Here is a 20,019-nt window from a genome sequence, read left to right as displayed (position 1 = left end):
CAAAGGGGGACATTTTTGGTACAAATGTCAGATTTTGCAGGCCGAAACATACCCACAGCCAGTAAAAAGGCCAGAACTTCACTTTTTTGCCTAAATAAAAGCTTATTCTTGTAACATTTTAGTTGCTTATTCTGTTTCTTATAACATTTAGGTGTTTCAGATACAGAATAACTGTTTTATGCAACTATTACATAAAATATAGGTAATAATTTTGTCCTAAAATATCAGGACGTTTGCTATTTTTACAATTTTTTTGCAGGACACAACTGCCCAAAGAGGGACTGTCCCTCGCAAAGTGGGACAGGTGGTAACCCTAGGTCGGTAGTGAGATTTTATCTTAAAAGTACTATTTCTAAAAAAAAGTCTAACTAAAAACAAAATGAACACTGCTATTAACTAAAGGAAAGCTGCTTACTGATTCTCCAGACAATATAAGTTATTTTCCGAAATCTGATTTCAGCCGCTAAGCATGCCTGCAACAACTTAATAACGTTGCAGAACTAAGAAAAGATCTCTGAAGACATTGGAAGTGTGTTTAGAAAATTAATGTCTGAAGTGCTCCATTACCATAACAGACCCAAACGAGTACCACTGAACTGTACTTCATTAAGTAACAGTTTGACATGAGTAACGACTCCGTTTACGCACAATCTACACGTTTACTGTCTTACTATATTAAAAAATCCATCATTTATGGCCTAGAAATTCCACGTGACCACAGCTTGTCGTAACCAGGGCAACGCTTACTGGAATCCCGGAAATAACACAAGAAATACGCGTAACAACATAACTGCATGTAAGTAGACCGGTGCTGATTATCTCAGTTCATCTGTTTATATTTTATTTTTCTCCTTTTCTTTTTTTGTTAACAAGAATAGGGTTGCTACCTTTTCAAATGCCCAAAGTGGGACATTTTTGTTACAAATATCAGATTTTGCAGGCCAGAACATACCCACGGCCAGTACAAAGACAGAACTTCCCTTTTTTTGCCTAAATAAAAGCTTATTCTTGTAGCATTTTAGTTGCTTATTCTGTTTCTTATAACGTTTTAGGTGCTTCAGATACAGAATAACAGTTTTATGCAACTATTATATAAAATATAGGAAATAATTTTGCCCTAAAATCTCAGGACATTTGCCATTTTTACATTTTTTTGCAGGACACAACTGCCCAAAGAGGGACTGTCCCTCGCAAAGTGGGACAGGTGGTAACCCTAACCAGGAAGAATAAATAGGTCAGAGCGCTAATGTAAAGCTGACCATGAAACGTGCAACCGATGTACTATAACTGGAGATAGGGAGTAGAAACGTTTTTTTTTTTTTTGTCTTTTTTTTACCTGGTCTTAAAGTTAATTCGAGGAGAGTGAGAAAACATACCGTCTTCATCCCATTACGTTAAGGAGTTGGACATCTCCCAATTTGGATTTTTTTTTTTACTCTAGGTAGATCCTAAATACTATTTTTTAAATCCGGAGCGAACCCTCGTTTGTAAGGATTGTGTATCCTACCACTTACTAGCTGCAGGACTGGTTATGTTGCATGTTGGGCGGTAATGGAGAACACTGGACTGAGCGTAACTCACACCTATGAATAAAACTGCGAATTACTGCCTAATTTGTAATGTATATAAACTGACTAAATTTGTTTTCAAAGAAAATACAATAAATAATTCAAATCTATTACAAACGGGGATTTGTAATGTGAATAAATGGTTTAAGTTTTGCTGTTTTTTTTAACACAGTAGAATAAGGAATTCAAATATATCCCATACAAGAATAGTATGATGTCATAACATCTGAAACGTGCTTTACAAAAGCCTGCCCTACGGAGAAGGGTTAATTTATATCTTTTTTTTAAGTAAGGGAAGGGCACAACTGATTTAAAGGTTAATCTGAGTATTTAGTAAACAAGGTAGGATACTCTGCCAGTGAATATAGTCTGGACTAAAGCTATAATGGCACTAGAATAAAGTATATATTAGCATGAAAATAACATATTTAAAATAATTTGTACGGCAACAATGTTTTAACAGCGATAACAGAGAACACCAGCAATCATAATTTGAAATGTTTTAGGACAGTACTAGTAGTGCTTATGTGCAAAAATGGATACTCTGCCAGTGAATATAGTCTGGACTAAAGCTATAATGGCACTAGAATAAAGTATATATTAGCATGAAAATAACATATTTAAAATAATTTGTACGGCAACAATGTTTTAACAGCGATAACAGAGAACACCAGCAATCATAATTTGAAATGTTTTAGGACAGTACTAGTAGTGCTTATGTGCAAAAATGCAAAAAGCTCTGTCTCAGTCCAGTGTTCTCAGTTATCACTGCCTGTTGTTACAGGTGATGCTTTCACTCCAAATAGTCCTGAACTGCATAAAGCGACATCGGAAAATAAACTTTCGGTTATAGTTAGGGACACCGATTTTCGATTTTCCAAAAAATAAACAAACAAATAAATAAATTCCGTTTTCATGAGATGAAATCCGGGAAATACACCCATGATTTTTAATGTAATTCACTGTCAATACAGTGATTTCATTATAACTTTCATCTTACCAATATGTAGTGACAATTAAAAAAAATCTAGGCATAATAATAAAGGATAATACAACCTGGCAATATTATAAATAATAAATATGTGCAGAAATGCATTTTGTAGTGAACTGGTTCTGTGTCCTACATTGCCAAATTCAATAAAAGTGTCCAGTGATTTTTCAATTCTCACAGTCACAGACCAGGATTTACTGTTACTTTTCCTGGAAAAAATGAAACTTGCCGTCCCTGCTTATAATGCTTTTTTACAAAGCACTTTGCAAATTGCAGAAAAAGGTTGAAGCTCAAAAAACGTAAATGTTAATTAAGCACATCATAGCAGGAAAGCAGGTAAGGTATATACTATATAAGTTTGAAGTTTGAATAGCTGATATAAATATTATTAATATCCCAATTTAAATTGTAATACACAATGATGTAGATAATAATGGTAACAAAAATAAATTTGCATCAGTGTTAAGCCTCAAAAATTAATTTGTCTATGTTTCACAAACACAATTTGTGTTAAGCAGATTTTATCAATGCTTCCTGAAACAGGCTATTTCAACGCACATTAACATTTTTTTTCATTAGTTGCAAGGTAAAAATAAGTTATTTAGAACAAGACAGTACTTTTAGGTCAACGAGAAGAGCAAAATTCAGGACATTTAAGCCATTTAACTTTTTGCATGCACTCAGCCATTCTGGAGTCACAGTATAATTTTATTCAAACCAGTCTTGGTGATGCAGAATGTTGAAGCCAGTAGATTTTGCATACCTGTGTGGATGGTGCTTTACTCCCCTGCATGCTGAGTGTTGCTAGGCATAGTCACTGTACTCAAAACAGCTATACTCTTTCTGAGAATCTCTCATAAACATTATTGTGCAAACAGTATACAATTCTTTAGAACTAGCTGAACTTTTGTCTACTGTACAGTGCTATACAAAACTTGGTTACCTTAAGAAGAATTTACCTCAAAAATAGTCTTTGTGTAGTTATGTGGCAACAATTAAAATAAAAATAAAGTGTTCCTTTCTGAAGAGCATAGGGATAAAATTTTGAGAGTTGAGTAAATTTTTAAATGATAGATGAAAAGTGAGGGAAACAGCATAAGGTTTGAGTACAAATATAAATTTCTGGCTGCGTCCCTGTTCTGCAGGCATAACAGAGAGAGAGAGAGGGAGAGAGAGAGAGAGAGAGAGAGACTTACCTGAAAACATCGCTAGCAGTCCTTTTAAACTACATCAAATATCTTTAAGATATTTGATGTTGAAATTTCTAGTTCATGATTTTAATTGCTTTTGCTGTTTGGCAGAAAAAGATGAATGTGCATGCTGTAGGTGATGAGTACATTGACTGCCCTCCATTTAGCAGCTGTTTGTAATGCCCTTGTGATCTGGACAGCCTCTGTAATCTGGTACCTGGTCAGATACATGCAGCAACTGGAATGTCTACAAAAGTTCCTTTACAAAAAGAAAACAGGGAGTAAACAAAATGTCCTTTGCTGATCGCCTCAAAACCCTCTCTGTGTTCCTGGACCCAGTTTTGATGCACCTTTTGCACATCTGCAAAACACACTGCATCAGGACTACTAGATCAAAAGATGTAAATTTTGCTTGCGACATAAATAGGACACATTGGAAATACAGATATATTTCTCAGAGAATTCTAATTCTCTGGAACAGGCTCCTCATCCATGGTAAGTAGACTTCCTCCCTAACCCTATTTAACTGCAACTTGGGCCAATGGATGGGTAATTGGAAATTTGCCCCTTGTCTGCCACCTATGTCTCCGATGGACAGTGACAGTCAGTAGATCAACCCCAGTGAAAATCTAATTTGTGGGTCATATTTGGGTTACACGGCTAGCCCTATAAGGACCCTAGTGTTCATTAGCCTAGACTACACCTATGAACCTATGATCTGTGTGTAAACATTGAGCTAATCAAGAAAGTTCCAACTTCCACTGCTTTGATTAAGGCTGTGTGTAAGTAATCTTGCTGCTTTGTTTGATGGTAACACTCATATTTGTTACCTGCTTGCATGAATGTTCACTAGTATAATTCCGCTGGAGTTCCTTCCAAATCACATCTTTGTCTGAAGAAATTTGAATCGTAAAAACCTCCTTTAAGGTACTGACTGATTTTATCAAGGATGATTTTGAGCTGTTCTTCAACATCCTCATTAACATTAAATGGTATGGCACATGTGTGATGACAGTGACATGTGGACTGCTGTTGGGCTGGGAGAGCCTGGAGACATTTGTTAATGTCACTGTGGAAGCCCTTTAAGGAGTTTGACAGTTTTTTGTTTTTTTCTGTATACCAGAGCTGATGCTATAAATGTGTCAGCCTTCATCAGTTTTACATTTTCGAATGAATATGAGACTTCCATCTTCATTCAGGTGAATGTCATTTGATTTTTTAAATTTGTGGTAGCAACACTGATATTTCTTTCTAGATTCCTGGTAATGATAGCAATTCATCTTTTTGATTATTCACTGCACGGTTTGTGCATAAGAGTCTTTTGGCTTTTCCCGGTTAGGGGTCACCACAGCTGAACTCCGGTCTGCTAATGATTGGCGGTGGATTTTTACGGTGTCGAGTTGCCAGCCCGACGCCCAGCCTTGCACACCCATTCATGCAAGCACCTACCTGCATGTCTTTAAACGTCACTCGACAGTGGGGAGGACATGCAGACTCAACACAGAAGGCGCTCCAGCCGAGAATCAAAATGGAGAACCTCTTGCTGTGAGGCGACAATGCTAACTGCTGCACCACCACAGCCTGATCTGTTTGTACATAAGAGTTATTGTTGTTGTTCTTTCGGCTTTTCCCGGTTAGGGGTCACCACAGCGGAACTCCGGTCCGCTAATGATTGGCAGTAGATTTTTACAGTGCCGAGGTGCCAGCTCGACACCCAACCTTCAACAAAGGCACACCAATTCTACGCATGTCTTTCGAACACCACTCGACCACAGGGAGGACATGCAGACTCCACACAGAAGGTGCTCCAGCCAAGAATCGAACGGGAGAACCTCTTGCTGTGAAGCAACAACGCTACCGCTGCACAACTTGTATGTAATTAAACCATCAAAAATGTTAACTTCTCCATCCAAGCACACACTCAACACCCAGATTCTTGCCCAGACCAGGCGAGGCACCAGCTCTCAATCCAAACTGCCAAAGCAGCTCTTCAACCCCCAACAAGTTACCAGCATCCCCCAAAAACAAATCGACATCCTCCAATACAACAAACTCAAAACCCACAAAGTCAGTACACAAAATACTGTGTTTCGCCAAAGCATCATGAAAGTCCGAATGTCCGATAGCAGCGCAATGCTCCCCAACTCTTGAAGACAGCTTCCCTGCAGCTCTTCTAATGCAAAACGAATCACAGGACAGACATGTAACAGTACAAACAGCACAAGAGGACCCACAATCACAACATAAGAGTTGTTGTGTCTTTTGGCTTTTCCCGGTTAGGGGTCGCCACAGCGGAACTCCGCTAATGATTGGCAGTAGATTTTTTACGTGCCGAGTTGCCAGCCCTGATGCACAACCTTCAACGAAGGTATGCCCATTCATGCATGTCTCCACACAGAAGACGCCCTAGCTGAGAATTGAACAGGACAACGTCTTACTGTGAGGTGACAACGCTACCGCAGCACCACCACTGCAGTTAATCACAACATAAGAGTAAGAATATTAATTTGTATAATTCATCTGATATGACTTCATTTAGTTGTGTCTATATACCACGAGAGGTAGAATAAAAGGGAAAGTCAGGGAGAACGGGGGAGAGAGAAAGTGGTGTAAACAAGGGTTAAGGAAGAAGATATCTTTTAAGGAGAAATGAATAGAGAGAGTGACATGAATAAGAGATGAGGAAGAAGAGGTAAAAACAAGATGGCATGGAAATAATTGATTGAGGAAGGTACTCCTGTAATTCCAAATGATGCCACAAACAAAGTGGAAGGGAAATCATTTACTTGAATTTGGAATAATGTGAACAAAGTCTTTTTTCCAGTGATCAGGGAAGCTTTTTCCAGTTCTTGCTAAACTCGTAGGCAAAATGGATTTCTCAGGATGATTTTTGTACTGTATCCAACAAAACTAGAAGGCCTTATTATATGAGTGGGTGTGCTATATTATGGCATGTGATTTTAAGGGTATACAGGAGTTTATAAGCAAAGTTAAGATAAACAACGATAAAGGTGGTTCTCTATGAATGCAAAGATGCACAATGTTAGTTGCATTTAGCTGACGTTGCAGACATGATGGTTTTATTACAGTCAAGTTCAAGCATGACTTGAGTATTAATGAGCTAGTTAGTGAAGTTCTGGCAAGAATATAAGAATAGCAGAAGAAGTAGAGGTTATGCTTCTTTTATTCTACTGCTAGAAGATGGAAACCTGTACAGCAGGCCAAGTGTTTTTTTTTTTTTTTTTTTGTCATGAAAAAATGGCAAAAGAGTCTGATATGAGGGACTGGTTGAAAACTGTACACAGAAACTTTGCAGTCAATCATCTAATTTCCTGAATTGCCAGAGGATGTGGTAACCATTTTTGAATTGTCATGGTTTGAATGTCTTGACCTAAAATCAGCTTTCTCCATATTCAGCTGCAGTCCAAAATTTGAAAGCTACTTCTCAATCTTTCCAAAGCTTATAGAGTTGTCTGTGTCTCGCCATTTGATGAGACTCTACTTAACTGGGTCATATCATCTGCATATCGTATAATCAAAGAGTAGTTACAAAACTTCCATGGATGAAAACTGAAAATAAGAGGGGTTCTAACACATATTTTTGTGGTTTACCTTGGAAGACAGGTACTGAAGAAAATTGGACAAATACCCTTCATGCAGTATGGCTTCTGTCAGATGATGGCTGTTTAATTCCAAGGAGGAGATATTCAAGTCCAGCTTGTTTTCTTCTTGAAGAAAGATAGGCAAGTTCGCAGTATCAAAAGACTTAGAAAGATCACAGTTAAGACTGCTGTGATATTCACTGAATAAAGGTGAGTTGATGGCATTCTGACATATCATTAGGGCATTTGCATGTTTTGTTTGGGTATGAATCCATGTTGAGACTCTGCAAGCAGATCACTGATGTTTAGGTAGGTAGTCAGCTGGATGTGAATGATTATCTCTAAAACTTTAAATTTGGACATTGTACAGGAATAATAGCTGAGATCAACAGCCTTGTCTGTTTTGTGAAGGGAAACCACAGTGGATTCCTTCCAAAGATATGGGACATAATCTTCATATACATCTGTTAATGAGAATTGTGACAGGCCTGCAAATAGAACAGACAGACAATTGTAGGAGAAGGAAAAATTCTTATCTACAGCTAGTGTCCAGTGTTTGTGCTGCAAACTTAAGAACACATTATAGTCTTTAGTGTTTAGCTCTAAAAGGGCTTGAATGCATGTAGAGAATGGAGTGGCAAAGGAGAATGGAAGGGCTGTTGGAGTTACAGGTGAAAGTACCAGCAAAATGTATGAAATTTATCTGCATTGTTGAGTTGGGTAAGCAAAGGAAGAGTTGAGTATTTTCACCTTTCAGGGTGCAGGCAGTCTTTTACCCACATGAAAAGTGCCTAGAGATTGTATATACTTTTAAACCAGGAGCATTATGGCCATGGATAAGTGTAGTAGTAATGGAGTTGTGTGTGTGTGTGTGTGTGTGTGTGTGTGTGTGTGTGTGTGTGTGTGTGTGTGTGTGTGTGTGTGTGTGTGTAGGCATAAAACAATCGTAATACATTACTATTTTGTCACTTCATCACTGTTAAAACAGTTGGGATATACACAGTCAAAAGCTAATAAGGCTGTATGAAAGCAATTAGCCATAGCTGTTACTCTACAGTTAAACAAGTATGCATCTGGAATATCATGTACTGTTTGTGTCTGTATGTATGTATGTATGAAACAATCTGAAATACATTACTGTTAGCAGAACTTCTTTCACTCGATCTCAATTAAACATTGCATGTGTTCCCTGTAAAAAAAAACAGTTATTCTGGAAGAATAGGGCAGTCTCTTTGTGAAAGCAACTGACTTGCTGTCACTTGATCACAACCAAAGGACAATGTGTATAAAAAAAGCTGAATGTATTACTGTGAGAAAATTTCAGTTCCTCCTCATCAGATTTTTTAATGTTTTTTTTTTCTTCCCATATCTGCTAAACAGCAGCCTTGTCATGATTCTTTTGGTTAATGTATTCATCTTGAGTAATGCACAGACATGGAAGACCAACAACCAGGCAGCCATCAATGAATTTCAGTACTCGTGCATCCCTCTCTTTGACAAGCTGAGCAAGCAGAAGTCCCACAGTTCAGATCATTTTTGACGTGCTTGATAAAATATATACATGTTGCTTGGTGAGCACAAATTCCTAGCCCTTATGCTTTACTAAGTGGAGCACTCACTGCCTTCACTGGATGTGAGCTTTGCAGCAGACTAAGCTGACATCTATTCTTCAGGAGGCAGAAGTGCACATTAGTGGTTAACTTCCACTTTCTACCATTGGTTTCTGTACCATCCTGGCTGCTAATTAATCTTAGGTCATCTCAGTATGCTTCATGGAGCCAACATTATCCCATCAAACATGGAGGTGTATCCGGTCAAAAGGGTGTAACTAGAAGTATGGAGGAAAGCCTGTATGTGAAAACAACTAGCCTACTGACACCTAATCACACTTAAATGATTGTGGATCTGCACTGTCTGGGGTTGCGTGTATGTAGGAAGCAAGCAAAAATGCATAACTATAGGTATCACCTATTTCACTTGATCACAATCAAACATCAGATGTGTTTCCAGTCAAAATGGTTATTATGGAGAGAAGATGTGCTAGTCTATATGTAATATTAACTGACTTACTGTCAGTTAATCAAAGCTAAATAATCGTAGATCTAGACAGTCAGGAGTTCTGAGCATGCGTGTGTGTGTGTGTGTGTGTGTGTGTGTGTGTGTGTGTGTGTGTGTGTGTGTGTGTGTGTGTGTGTGTGCATGCATGCTTGTGTGTCTTTGTCTTTGAAATAAGCTGAAATACATTGCACTTACATGTTAGAAGTCAGTAATGGCTATTCTTCGGGAGCAGACTTTGTGTGAAAGCAACTGACCTATTTTTAATCAGGCACAGTTGATCTGGATTTTTAAGAGTGGTGAATATGTGTAAAATAAACTGAGTACATTACTAATGACACCATTTATTTTATTTTATTTGATCAGTGTCATACAACTGTGGTGTACCCAGTCAAAAGGCCGTAACTGGTGGGATGCGGATGCCGGACTGCGGGTGAATGCAGACCACAAATGTCATTTGATTGCAGTTAAACTGTTTTGGATCTGGTTTGTCAGGAACTGTTTGGAGTTTGTGTGTGTGTGTGTGTGTCTGTGTGTGTGTGTGTGTGTGTGTGTGTGTGTGTGTGTGTGTGTGTGTGTGTGTGTGTATATACACAAACTGAAATGCAGTACTGTAGACAGAATGTCTTTCACTTGGTCACTATCAGGCAGTGATGGTGTGTGCAGTCAGAAAAAGTAGTTATTCTAAGAGGCATTCTTTGCATGAAAGTCACTGACTTACTGACTCAATCACATTTAAGCAGCTGTAGATCTGGATTACGGCGGCAATGGGTGCATTTGAAAAGAAATGAGCATGTTAACTATGGGCATAATATTATTTGCTTGATCACTGTCAGACAACTGAGAGGTATTCAGTAAAAGGAGAGTAATTAGAGAGGTAGAAGATTAGTCTGTATGTAAAGACAACAAACCTATTGTTGTTTGAGAACAGTTAAACAGTTGTGGATTTTGATGATTATCAGGGGCTGTGTGTGTGTGTGTGTGTGTGTGTGTGTGTGTGTGTAACAAGCAGAAATACAGTACTATGGAGAGTATTCCTTTCCCTTGATGTCAGTCAGACTTCAGAGATATTCCCAGTTGTTCAAAAGTGTTCTGTACTTACCATAATGATAGATCTATGTTGTCTTTCTTGGGCTGGTTCAACCTGTGGGTTATCAGATAAAACTCTGATCTGTGTCTGGCCATTTCTTCAAGACTTCAGCTCACCAGGCTCCACCTCCCATATCCATAATCCCTCACTCGCACAATAATACCTCAGATTGAGTTTGCCCCTCTCTTTCCATCTTATGTAAGGCACCAATCAAAGAGAAACTAAAGACCCAAACAAAAAGTCGACAAATAACATCTTCCACTCTATCATCTAATGACAAAACACTCGATGCATAAGTGGGAGCTGGAGAGAGGAAAAGTTGAACCAGATGGAGAAAGACAACAGAGATCTATAATTATGGTAAGTACATAACTTTTGTATTCAATGTTGTCTTTTCTGTCAGGTTTCAACCTGTGGGACAGAGTCCCCAGGCATGTAACAACCCTGGGAGATTCTAAGGAAAGATATTGTGCAACACGATGGAACCAAATGAAGTCCTGTAACTAGACTGAATGTCCAGCTTGTAGTAAGACACAAATGTGTGAGGACCTACCTAAGTAGCAACCACACAAACATCATCTAAAGACCATCTGGAGAAAAAAGCCATGGAAGTAGCCTTAGGTCTGGTAGAATTACCTTTTGGTTTACAATGCAAGGTCTTACCTTTCAAAATATATTCAAAGGAAATACAATCTGACTGCCACTTAGATAGCTTAACTTTAGAAATAGGTTTACCCAATCTAGACTTTGAAAAGGAAGCAAACAACTGATCAGATTTCCCGAAAGACATATTCCCATCCAAATAGAATCTCAATTGTCTATGAACATACAGACAATGTAACAAGTATTCAACTTTGTTGGAAAAGCTGGGAAAAACACTGGAAGGTGAATAGACTGGTTCAAGTTATTCTTTGAAGTCATCTGTGGAAGAAAAGAAGGGTCTGTGTTAATAAATACCTTATCTTTATGGAGCACTAGATATAGGGTAATGGCAGAAAGAGCCTGTAATTCAGATACATGCCTGACAGAAGTAACAGCCCACCAGGAATGTCTTCCAAGATAAAAAAAAACCTTAAAATTTGAGATAACAGAAGGCTCAAAAGGAGAACCTGCAAGCACCTGCAGCACAAAGGGTAAATCCCAAGGAGGTACAGGGTCCTTTTAGAAAAGCTTTGGATATTTTCAAGGCAGCCAAAGGTACATTATCCCTGCCAACATGAAAATTATATATGGCTGTCAATTGCACCTTAATCATGGAATAACTGGAACTTGCATTGAATAATTTCACAGGAAAGTGTAGGATTACCTCTAAGAGAGATGAAAAAGGGTCCAGGCCCTGCGAATCAGCCCAAATAGCAAATGTTTCCCTTTACTTGCATACACCTTCCTAGCAGAAATATTCTGGGACTTGATGTGAAGTTGAGGAGGACTAGATCTGTTGAACTGTCCTCTCTTTGAAATGTCCCCCACCACCCAAGAAGGGAGGCATCCATAGTGACTGTGGTCAGTGGAGGGGGAAGAACAAATGGCCTTCCGTTTGTTAAAGATGGAGACTCCAACCACCACTGAACTTGATTACAACAAACCTTCATCAGCATTATGGGAAAATCCATTTAATGCATCAGATAGGACCTTTGCAATGCAAGGGTCCTTTGCAGAGCCCTTGTATGCTATCTAGTTAGAGGGGCCAGACAGATGGAGGCTGCCGTGTGACCCAAAAGCATACACTTGCAATTTTTCATAAGCAAGCAAAGAGACTGCCTGAGAATGAAGGGTGACTCCTCTAGAAGTTGGGATTTGGCAATTTGGGGTATAGTATCCAAGTGACAGCCTATAAATTCTAGTGTTTATATGGAATGTGGGTTTGATATCTGATGATTGATGTTGATCGCCAAAGAACTGCATAGCCGGAGTAAGGTATCCAAGGCCATGATTAGGGATGCTTTCATGGAGGCCATAAGGAGCCAGTCATCCAGGTAAGGGAAGATCTGAAACCTCTACAGTCAGACTATGATTGCCATACCCTTGGTATACAGCTGTGGATAGTGGTGAGGCTGAATGGCACTGCCTGAATTAGTAATGATCGGCTCCCAGCTGGAAGAGCAGGAATGTCCTGGAACATCTCTCTATCTTTATATGATGGCAGACATCCTTGAGGTCTGTTGAGCACATCTAGTCATCCTTCCTCAGCAGAGGTAGAATGGACTGCACCATGACCATCTGGAATTTGGCCTGTCTTATAAAGAGGTTTAGTTTGCTCAAGTCTAAGATTGGCCTGAAGTCCTTGTTCTTCTTTGGTACCAAAAGGAACACTGAGTAGACCTTGGATCCTCATTGGTTTGTTGGGACCTGTTGGATGCCTCAATTTTCCAGCAGCTTCTGAATTTCTATGGCTGCCTGCTGTCTGTGACAGAGTAGAATGTCTGGAAGATGTTGGGATTGAAACATGGAATTTCTAAAAATGGAATAGAATGGCCTCTTGAAATGACTCAACACCCATGCATCTGAGGTGATGGCCTCCCAGGCTTCTTCGTGTAGAGCCAAGAAACCCTCAACTACCTCCAGAGCAAGCAGTCAGGCAAACCTTCAGGATCACTGAAAAGGCCTCCGAGGAATGCTGTGTGGAAGCCTTGGTTCTGCAGTCCATCCCGCCATGAGGGCAGTGTCCATTATAGTTACCCCCCATACTGTGGGGAGGATCCTAAGAAGGAGGGTCCTGGAAAGACTGGTACAACTTTCTAAAGAAGATACATTTGCCCCCTTCTAGTTCCATCAAAAGGTCTGTTGAGGTGTAGGAAACCATACTGTAATGGCAGACAGTGTCTTTCTATCTTGTTCACTCTTTGTTAAAGTGTCCAAAGAGTGAAGAGCCATCAAAAGAGCATTGATAAAGGATGCCTTGTAGCAGTCCACAAAGTTTCTCAACCTCATCCAAGCATGGTGATGCATGGCGATGCTGGTGCCAGCAGTTTGGGTCATTCCATCAGCCACATTGGAAATTACCCTCATAGAAACAGTGGTAATACACTGTAGAGTGGACAACTGAGTCTCCAGAATCTTCTGGACCTCTGGGGACTGCTATGTCTTTGTGCTCCTTGACACTTCTGCTACTGTATTGCTTTGAAGTCTTGTCAAGTGAGAAGGATGTTTAAGAGCCCTCGGAGTGAATGTAGCTGAGGCATAAAAGCATTTCAGTAGTCCAATGCCCAAGATTCCATATGTATGAGATGGGCTGAAGAACTGTCTTCTGAAATGTCTGTTTTAGTGGCAGTGTCCACCATAATAGCATCCACAGCTGGACCCTTACTGTATGAAGCTGAACCTGTGGTGGGGTGAGAATTTTTTCTGGCTTCTTGGGAGTGGATTCCACTACATCAGGTCCAGCCCCTACTCTGGTGAAGAAGCTCCAAAAGATTGTCAAAGAAGGCACTACCACTCAGAGACTTAGGGGACCCATCTCCTTCCTTGAGATCAATATCCTCTGTGAGGGATTCCTCAGAAGAGTCATGGTGCTCACTTTTGCACCACCTCTTACAGGGCACTTCCCACTCTAGAAAGTCTAAAGGGAAGGGGAAGGTGGGAACCCCAGCCAGTTGGACAGATTGGAGACCAGCAGGATTGAGGTGTCCTGGCCAGACTGGTGGATGATTGCAGGCATGGATGTGAGGGAGGAGCAGGAGGTATCATCTGTATTCCAACAACTGAAAAGTCTGTCCACGACATTTGCGCTTAGGTATTTTTAATTGTCAGTATTTTGTGTTTAGGTATTTTTGACTGTCGATATTTTGAACATTAGATATTTTTGTGTTAGTGTTTTTGCTCTCGATATTTAGCCCACTCAGACAGTTGCCCTACACCAGCTGAGATACATTACTCTAGGTAGAATATATGTCACTTGGTTGTATTCAGACATTTGGGGTGTACTTAGTAAAAAAGTATTCTGGATAATAGTCTGTGAGTAAAAGCAGCTGATCCACTGTCACTTGCTCAAAGTTAACTGATCACAAATCTAGTTTTGATTATCAGGGACAGTATGCATATGTGAAACATGTTGAAATACGTTAAACTGGGCAGCGTTCTATCTGTTGATCACAGCCAGACATCAGAAATGTAGCATTTTAGAAAGTGGTTATTTAGTGTGAGGTGTGAAATACATTCAGACTTATCCACAGTCAGTGCATTTGCATCCTTTCAGAAGGGAGGGCGGCTTATTCAATGGGGACAGTCTGTATGAAAGGCAGCTAAAACTGTTTTTGTTGCATTTCATAAAAGAAAAGCATAAAAACACAGCTTATGTTCTGGCTTTCAGAAATATCATTTTATTGCTACAGTTTCACAGCATACTTGCTACATTTTTTCAGACATTAGAATGTGGCCATCTGAAAATATGCAGTAAATTGTATTCATAGGTTGTATGTATTCTTTTTCTCATTGGAATAGCTGTTTTATTTTTTCTCTTTGCATGTTGTCAGACATTTTTTCGATGTATTTTAGCAGAAGTTATCAATATTTTATTGATATAACCCTGTACTGCAGGGACCCCCCAAGTAGTATTATGTTACTAATGGAATATATGACATGTCAAATTTTATTGTTTATATTCAGTTTTTGTAATATACAGATAAAAGCCTTTTTTAGGGGGAGGAGTGCACACATTTGTATTGCTTTGCCTTACATCAGATGTAATATATATATATATATATAGATATAAATATATATATATATATATATATATATATATATATATATATATATATAATATAATAATGCCACCATCAAAAATCCCTGTGGAGACAAAGGTAACATGGACCAAGGAACTCTCCCTGAATTGTGTTTTTTAGTGGCAACAACCACCACGATAGCATCCACAGCCAATTTCAGAGCTGTGTTACATTTAAATCCTTAAGTGCAGTATGCACCTGAGGTGACATATATCATTCCCTGAAACTATGACTAAGAGCTGTTAAATGGGTAATAAATATATTGCCACCTACATGTAAACATGTGATGCTGACTTGCACAGTCATTTAACAGTCATGTTTTGTCAAGCTTTATTAGTGGTCATTATATGACTTCTTTCCAGGATAAGAAATTATATGCATATTTATAATAGATCTATGTAGAGTTACATTGTATCAGAAGTAACATATACACACACATTTTATATATGGATCTACCTGAAAAGAACGAAAGCTGAAAACACCGACAACGAGAAGACCGACATCGGAAGACCAACAACGTAAATGATCGACAGTCCAGAATCTCGATGTTGAAAACACTGACATGCGAAATGAGCGCGACTGTGTAAGTATGCAGTAGTGCCGGACTTTAGGGTTAGGGTGCGGGTAAGGTAAGTGTACATTAGTGACGGACTTTAGGGTTAGGGCACGGGTAAGGTAAGTGTGCGATAGTGACATACTTTAGGGGTAGGGTGTGGGTAAGGTAAGTGTGCATTAGTGACGGACTTTAAGGTTAGGGTGTGGGTAAGGTAAGTGTGCGATAGTGACGGACTTTAGGGTTAAGGTGCGGGTAAGGTAAGTGTGCGATAGTAACGGACTTTAGGGTTAGGGTGTGGGTAAGGTAAGTGTGCGATAGTGACGGACCTTATGGTTAGAGTTTGGGTTAAGGTTAGTGCATAGATAGTTGTGTATGTAAGGTTTAGTGTAGGTCTGTAAGGTTTTTGGTGTGCTTGTGTTGTGTGTGTGTTTTTCGGAAACGGATTTCTTTTGTTTTGTTGAATTTCGGGATTGTGATTTGTCGGGCATTTACACTTTCAGGTATTTCAACTTTCATTCTTTTCATGTCGGTGTTTTCATTGTCATGCTTTTCGCTTGTCGATCATTTCAGGTAGATCTGTAAATATATATATATATATATATATATATATATGTATATATATTCTCATTAAATATGAGATCTGGCACTGGAAAGATGTCTTCAAAAGTCTTTCTACTGATAAATGCAAAATAGCCCTGCCAAAATCATTGTTGAATTTTGTGTAAGTCTTTTTAAGGGTCAAGTTCCAGTCTTAGTGGAATTATACACCTGATTAGCCAAGTACAATTCCCTAAACGTTTATCTGAGAACAATTAAAGGGTTTCATTTTCAGGATTGTGCCATGTATATATGGTATGCAGAAATAGCATAAACTACAGCCGTTTTCTTTAGTCACTTTAGTAGTCTGGCTCCACAATCATGGAGAGGAAATATAAGAGATGTCTGTGCTGCTCACATTGACTGTATCACACAAATGGGTACAGCTTTTTATAGGCATTTAAAGAAAAATAACAAGCTAGGACAAAGTCAAAGGTATGGAGTTCATTTTGATGAATTAGCACTCAGCACTGGTACCATGTCTGTTTACGTATTTTTCCTGAAATCAAGTTCAGGATATACATTTTAGAATCTTTACTTTGAAATGAAACACTGCTCAAGTTGTTTTAGAAAACAGCAAAATCATAAAGGGGACCATTTCCGCTGCACAGTTAGGCATTTGCATAACTGCATGAATATCTGCTTCTTGGAATTTTATTCAATATTTCATCCAGTGGCCATATGGCTCTTGTGTTTAACCAGTGGTTTTCCCCAGAATGACAGAAACTGTTCCGTTTTCCTACATTTGCTAATTGGATCTTGGCCATCACTTCCCATTTCATGAAAGCTGCATTTTCTAGTAGAGGCTGCAAGCCATTTTTCTTTCTTTGCTGATATATTGTATATACATGATCTAGATAGGAAAATGTCAGGTCAGCCAGGAGGCATAAACATCAGTTTTTATTACTCTGCATCACTTGTGTTTTATGTGGGAGCCCAGGTATGGTATCTTCTGTAGACATGTATAGGAATGCATTGACAGGTACATCAGATCAGCTGCTTGGTGTTGCTCATTACTGCAGCTCTCCTGGCATTTTCTTGTATGGTTGAATTAACTGAAATTAGTATGTAACAGCAGTATGTTAATATCAGCAGTATCACTAGCAATGCCTTATATGAAAACTGATTACAGAAACTTTTATTTATGAAGAAGTGGATATATGCTGTTACAGCAAGATATTATTTGATAACAAAAGTCTATGGTTTGTCACACCTGCAAAGAAAATTAATTTAATATGACATTTTTTTAAAAATAATAACTGGTATAAAAAAGTGACCATGTATAAAGAAAAGCATTATTAGCATTAACTGTCAGATTAAAGATGAGCAGAAGTAATTACTTAAGTAGGAGAACCTGTTCACAGCTTAAGAAAACTTCCTGGACTACATTTCTGTCTGAGTAACTTCCTACCACACAGGCGCAAGTCTATTTACAATGACATCCTGTACTGTTCAGAATCTTTACATTCAGTAACAGTTCAAGTATTCACAAAAAACAATCAAACCATAACCTGTAGTGAGCAGCTGTATAAAATGCATAAAGCTCTACTTCCTGGACTTTCATTCAATTTAACTTTTGGTCTATTGGTTGCATAATGCCCATGCTTTGGACCAGTCATGAACTTACAATGATTTTCAGTGACAGCTTAAGATTTTTGCATCAAAGTGTTTACATAGATATGTTTATACCCCCAAGTAAACCTCAGAGATTTATTTCCACAGTTTGACAGCAATTGCTGGAGGTGTGCTGGGAAAGAGAAGGGTACCGGAAAACATGTTTTTTGAGAATGTAATGAAATGATGGATTTTAGAAATTTCCTACATGGTGCTTTCTCAGAAATATTGGGGAAACACATTATTATTTTAACTAAGGAAATAATTCTCTTGAGCTGGGATATAGAAGCTGAATTGCTTAGACACAGTACTAGGTTTAATGCTGTTAGCTGCCAAAAAAAGCAGTTACTAGAAAATGGGAATCAAAACCAAAACCAACTGTGACTGAATTATTGAATGTTGTAAAGGAGATAAAAGAATTGGAGGTAGGAGATGAACTGTATATTTTTGTTATTTAAAATGTTGTGACAAAAACATAACACTGCATCTTTGCCTTTAATGCCATTAGTTCATATAGTGTGTTATACAAGTCTAAAGTATTCATTTGTTGTTCTGAAAATGTAATTTGAACTTAAAAAAACTAGAACAGTTCCAAAACATTCAGAATAACAAATGTATACGCTATCAAAAATATGACATCAGGCTTAAAATGATGTTCCCTATTTTAATGGTTCCAGAGCTGAGAAGAATGTTGACACACACACACACACACACACACACACACACACACACACACACACACACACACACACACACACACACACACACACACACACACACACACACACACACACACACACACACACACACACACGCACATTAGGAAATTTGGAGGAGACTAGTCTCACCTACTTGCATGTCACTGGAATATGAAAGAAAATGCAGCACCCAGTGCAAACCCATGCAGACACAGGGGGACCTGCATAAACTAGAAACACTGTATCTCAACAGGAAACCACACCAGAAAACCAAGCTCTGTTGAGATTATGTACTCTTGAAATTTTGTCCCTTAAAAATATCATTAAAATATGTTTTCATTAAAACTCGTGATGCATTTACTTTTTCTGGCTTTGAAACTAGGAGAACAATCTAATGCATTTTATAGGCAAGTGTCCCAGAATAATTCCTGCACAGATGATGAATTGGAAATAAAGTCCTATATACACGAAGATCAAAAGCAGCCAGAAGCAGTCAGTAATAAGGGCAGCTAGTCCTTTCTGCACTGCATAAAACCAAGAACACTACCTGCACGGGTCCCAGTAATATTCTTGTTTGCCTTCTCATAAGTACAAAGCATAGTTTAGCACAAACTCTTATAAACCTGTTCAGTCCAAGCTTCTCCACTGGATAATGGTTATTGTGGTAACATGACATAAGGGCAGTCCTAGTATAGCCCTTGATAATTATAGACCCATAAATCTCACTAATATCATCTTTAAGCTTATAGAATGTACCAGTATTGAATGAAGTAATTACAACACAAGTGATCTTCAGTTCCTTGACCTAACACACCTAACACATTTTGATTTCATGAAGAGTAAAATGTTTCTTCTCAACCTATTAGATTTATTTGAAAAGTTAACAAAGCCCTAGTTAAGGGGTAGACTGTTCTCACTTCTTTTCTGGATTTAGCTAAGGCATTTGATTCCATTTCTCACCCAGTTAAACATAAATCCCTGTGTTATTCATTAGATAGCAAACTGTCAGACAAAATTCACAGAATAAGTGTTGGGGGTACCTTTTCCAGTTAAACAAAATGTTACTAGTGCAGTCTGTAGAATAGTGTGTGTATGTTGTACCTTTAAGAATAGTTTTAAGGTTGGCACATGCATATAAATAACCAGCATGTGCTAGCTTCAGTGCCATTTTGTGAGTGCAGCCAGAGAGTGAGCATGTATGAGTGTAATAGCTAGCTTGTTTATACGTTTATCCAAGTTAAAGTTATTAAGCTTCAATCCTGATGAGTTTGTACTTAATAAAGCTGCTTGAATAGAACCCACAGAGACCCATCTATTTTATCCTGACTAGATGAGTG

At 38.6% G+C, this 20,019-nt stretch overlaps 1 protein-coding gene across 1 annotated transcript in view; it reads left to right on the top strand.

The window, feature by feature from the left end:
• The first annotated feature begins 691 nt into the window (after positions 1–691).
• TTC23L (tetratricopeptide repeat domain 23 like) overlaps positions 692–20,019 on the top strand; it is an 893,819-nt gene continuing 874,491 nt past the window's right edge. The window contains exon 1 of the mRNA XM_044070199.1: positions 692–796. Coding sequence (XP_043926134.1) covers positions 795–796 — 2 coding nt within the window. The 5' untranslated portion in view covers positions 692–794. The remainder of the gene's footprint in view (positions 797–20,019) is intronic.

Source organism: Protopterus annectens, chromosome 1.part0 (assembly GCF_019279795.1).
Source record: "Protopterus annectens isolate FY-2018-M chromosome 1.part0, PAN1.0, whole genome shotgun sequence".
Taxonomy (NCBI): Eukaryota; Metazoa; Chordata; order Ceratodontiformes; family Protopteridae; genus Protopterus; species Protopterus annectens.
The sequence above is the reverse complement of the archived record's forward strand: the minus strand, read 5'-3'. Positions and strand labels throughout refer to the sequence as shown.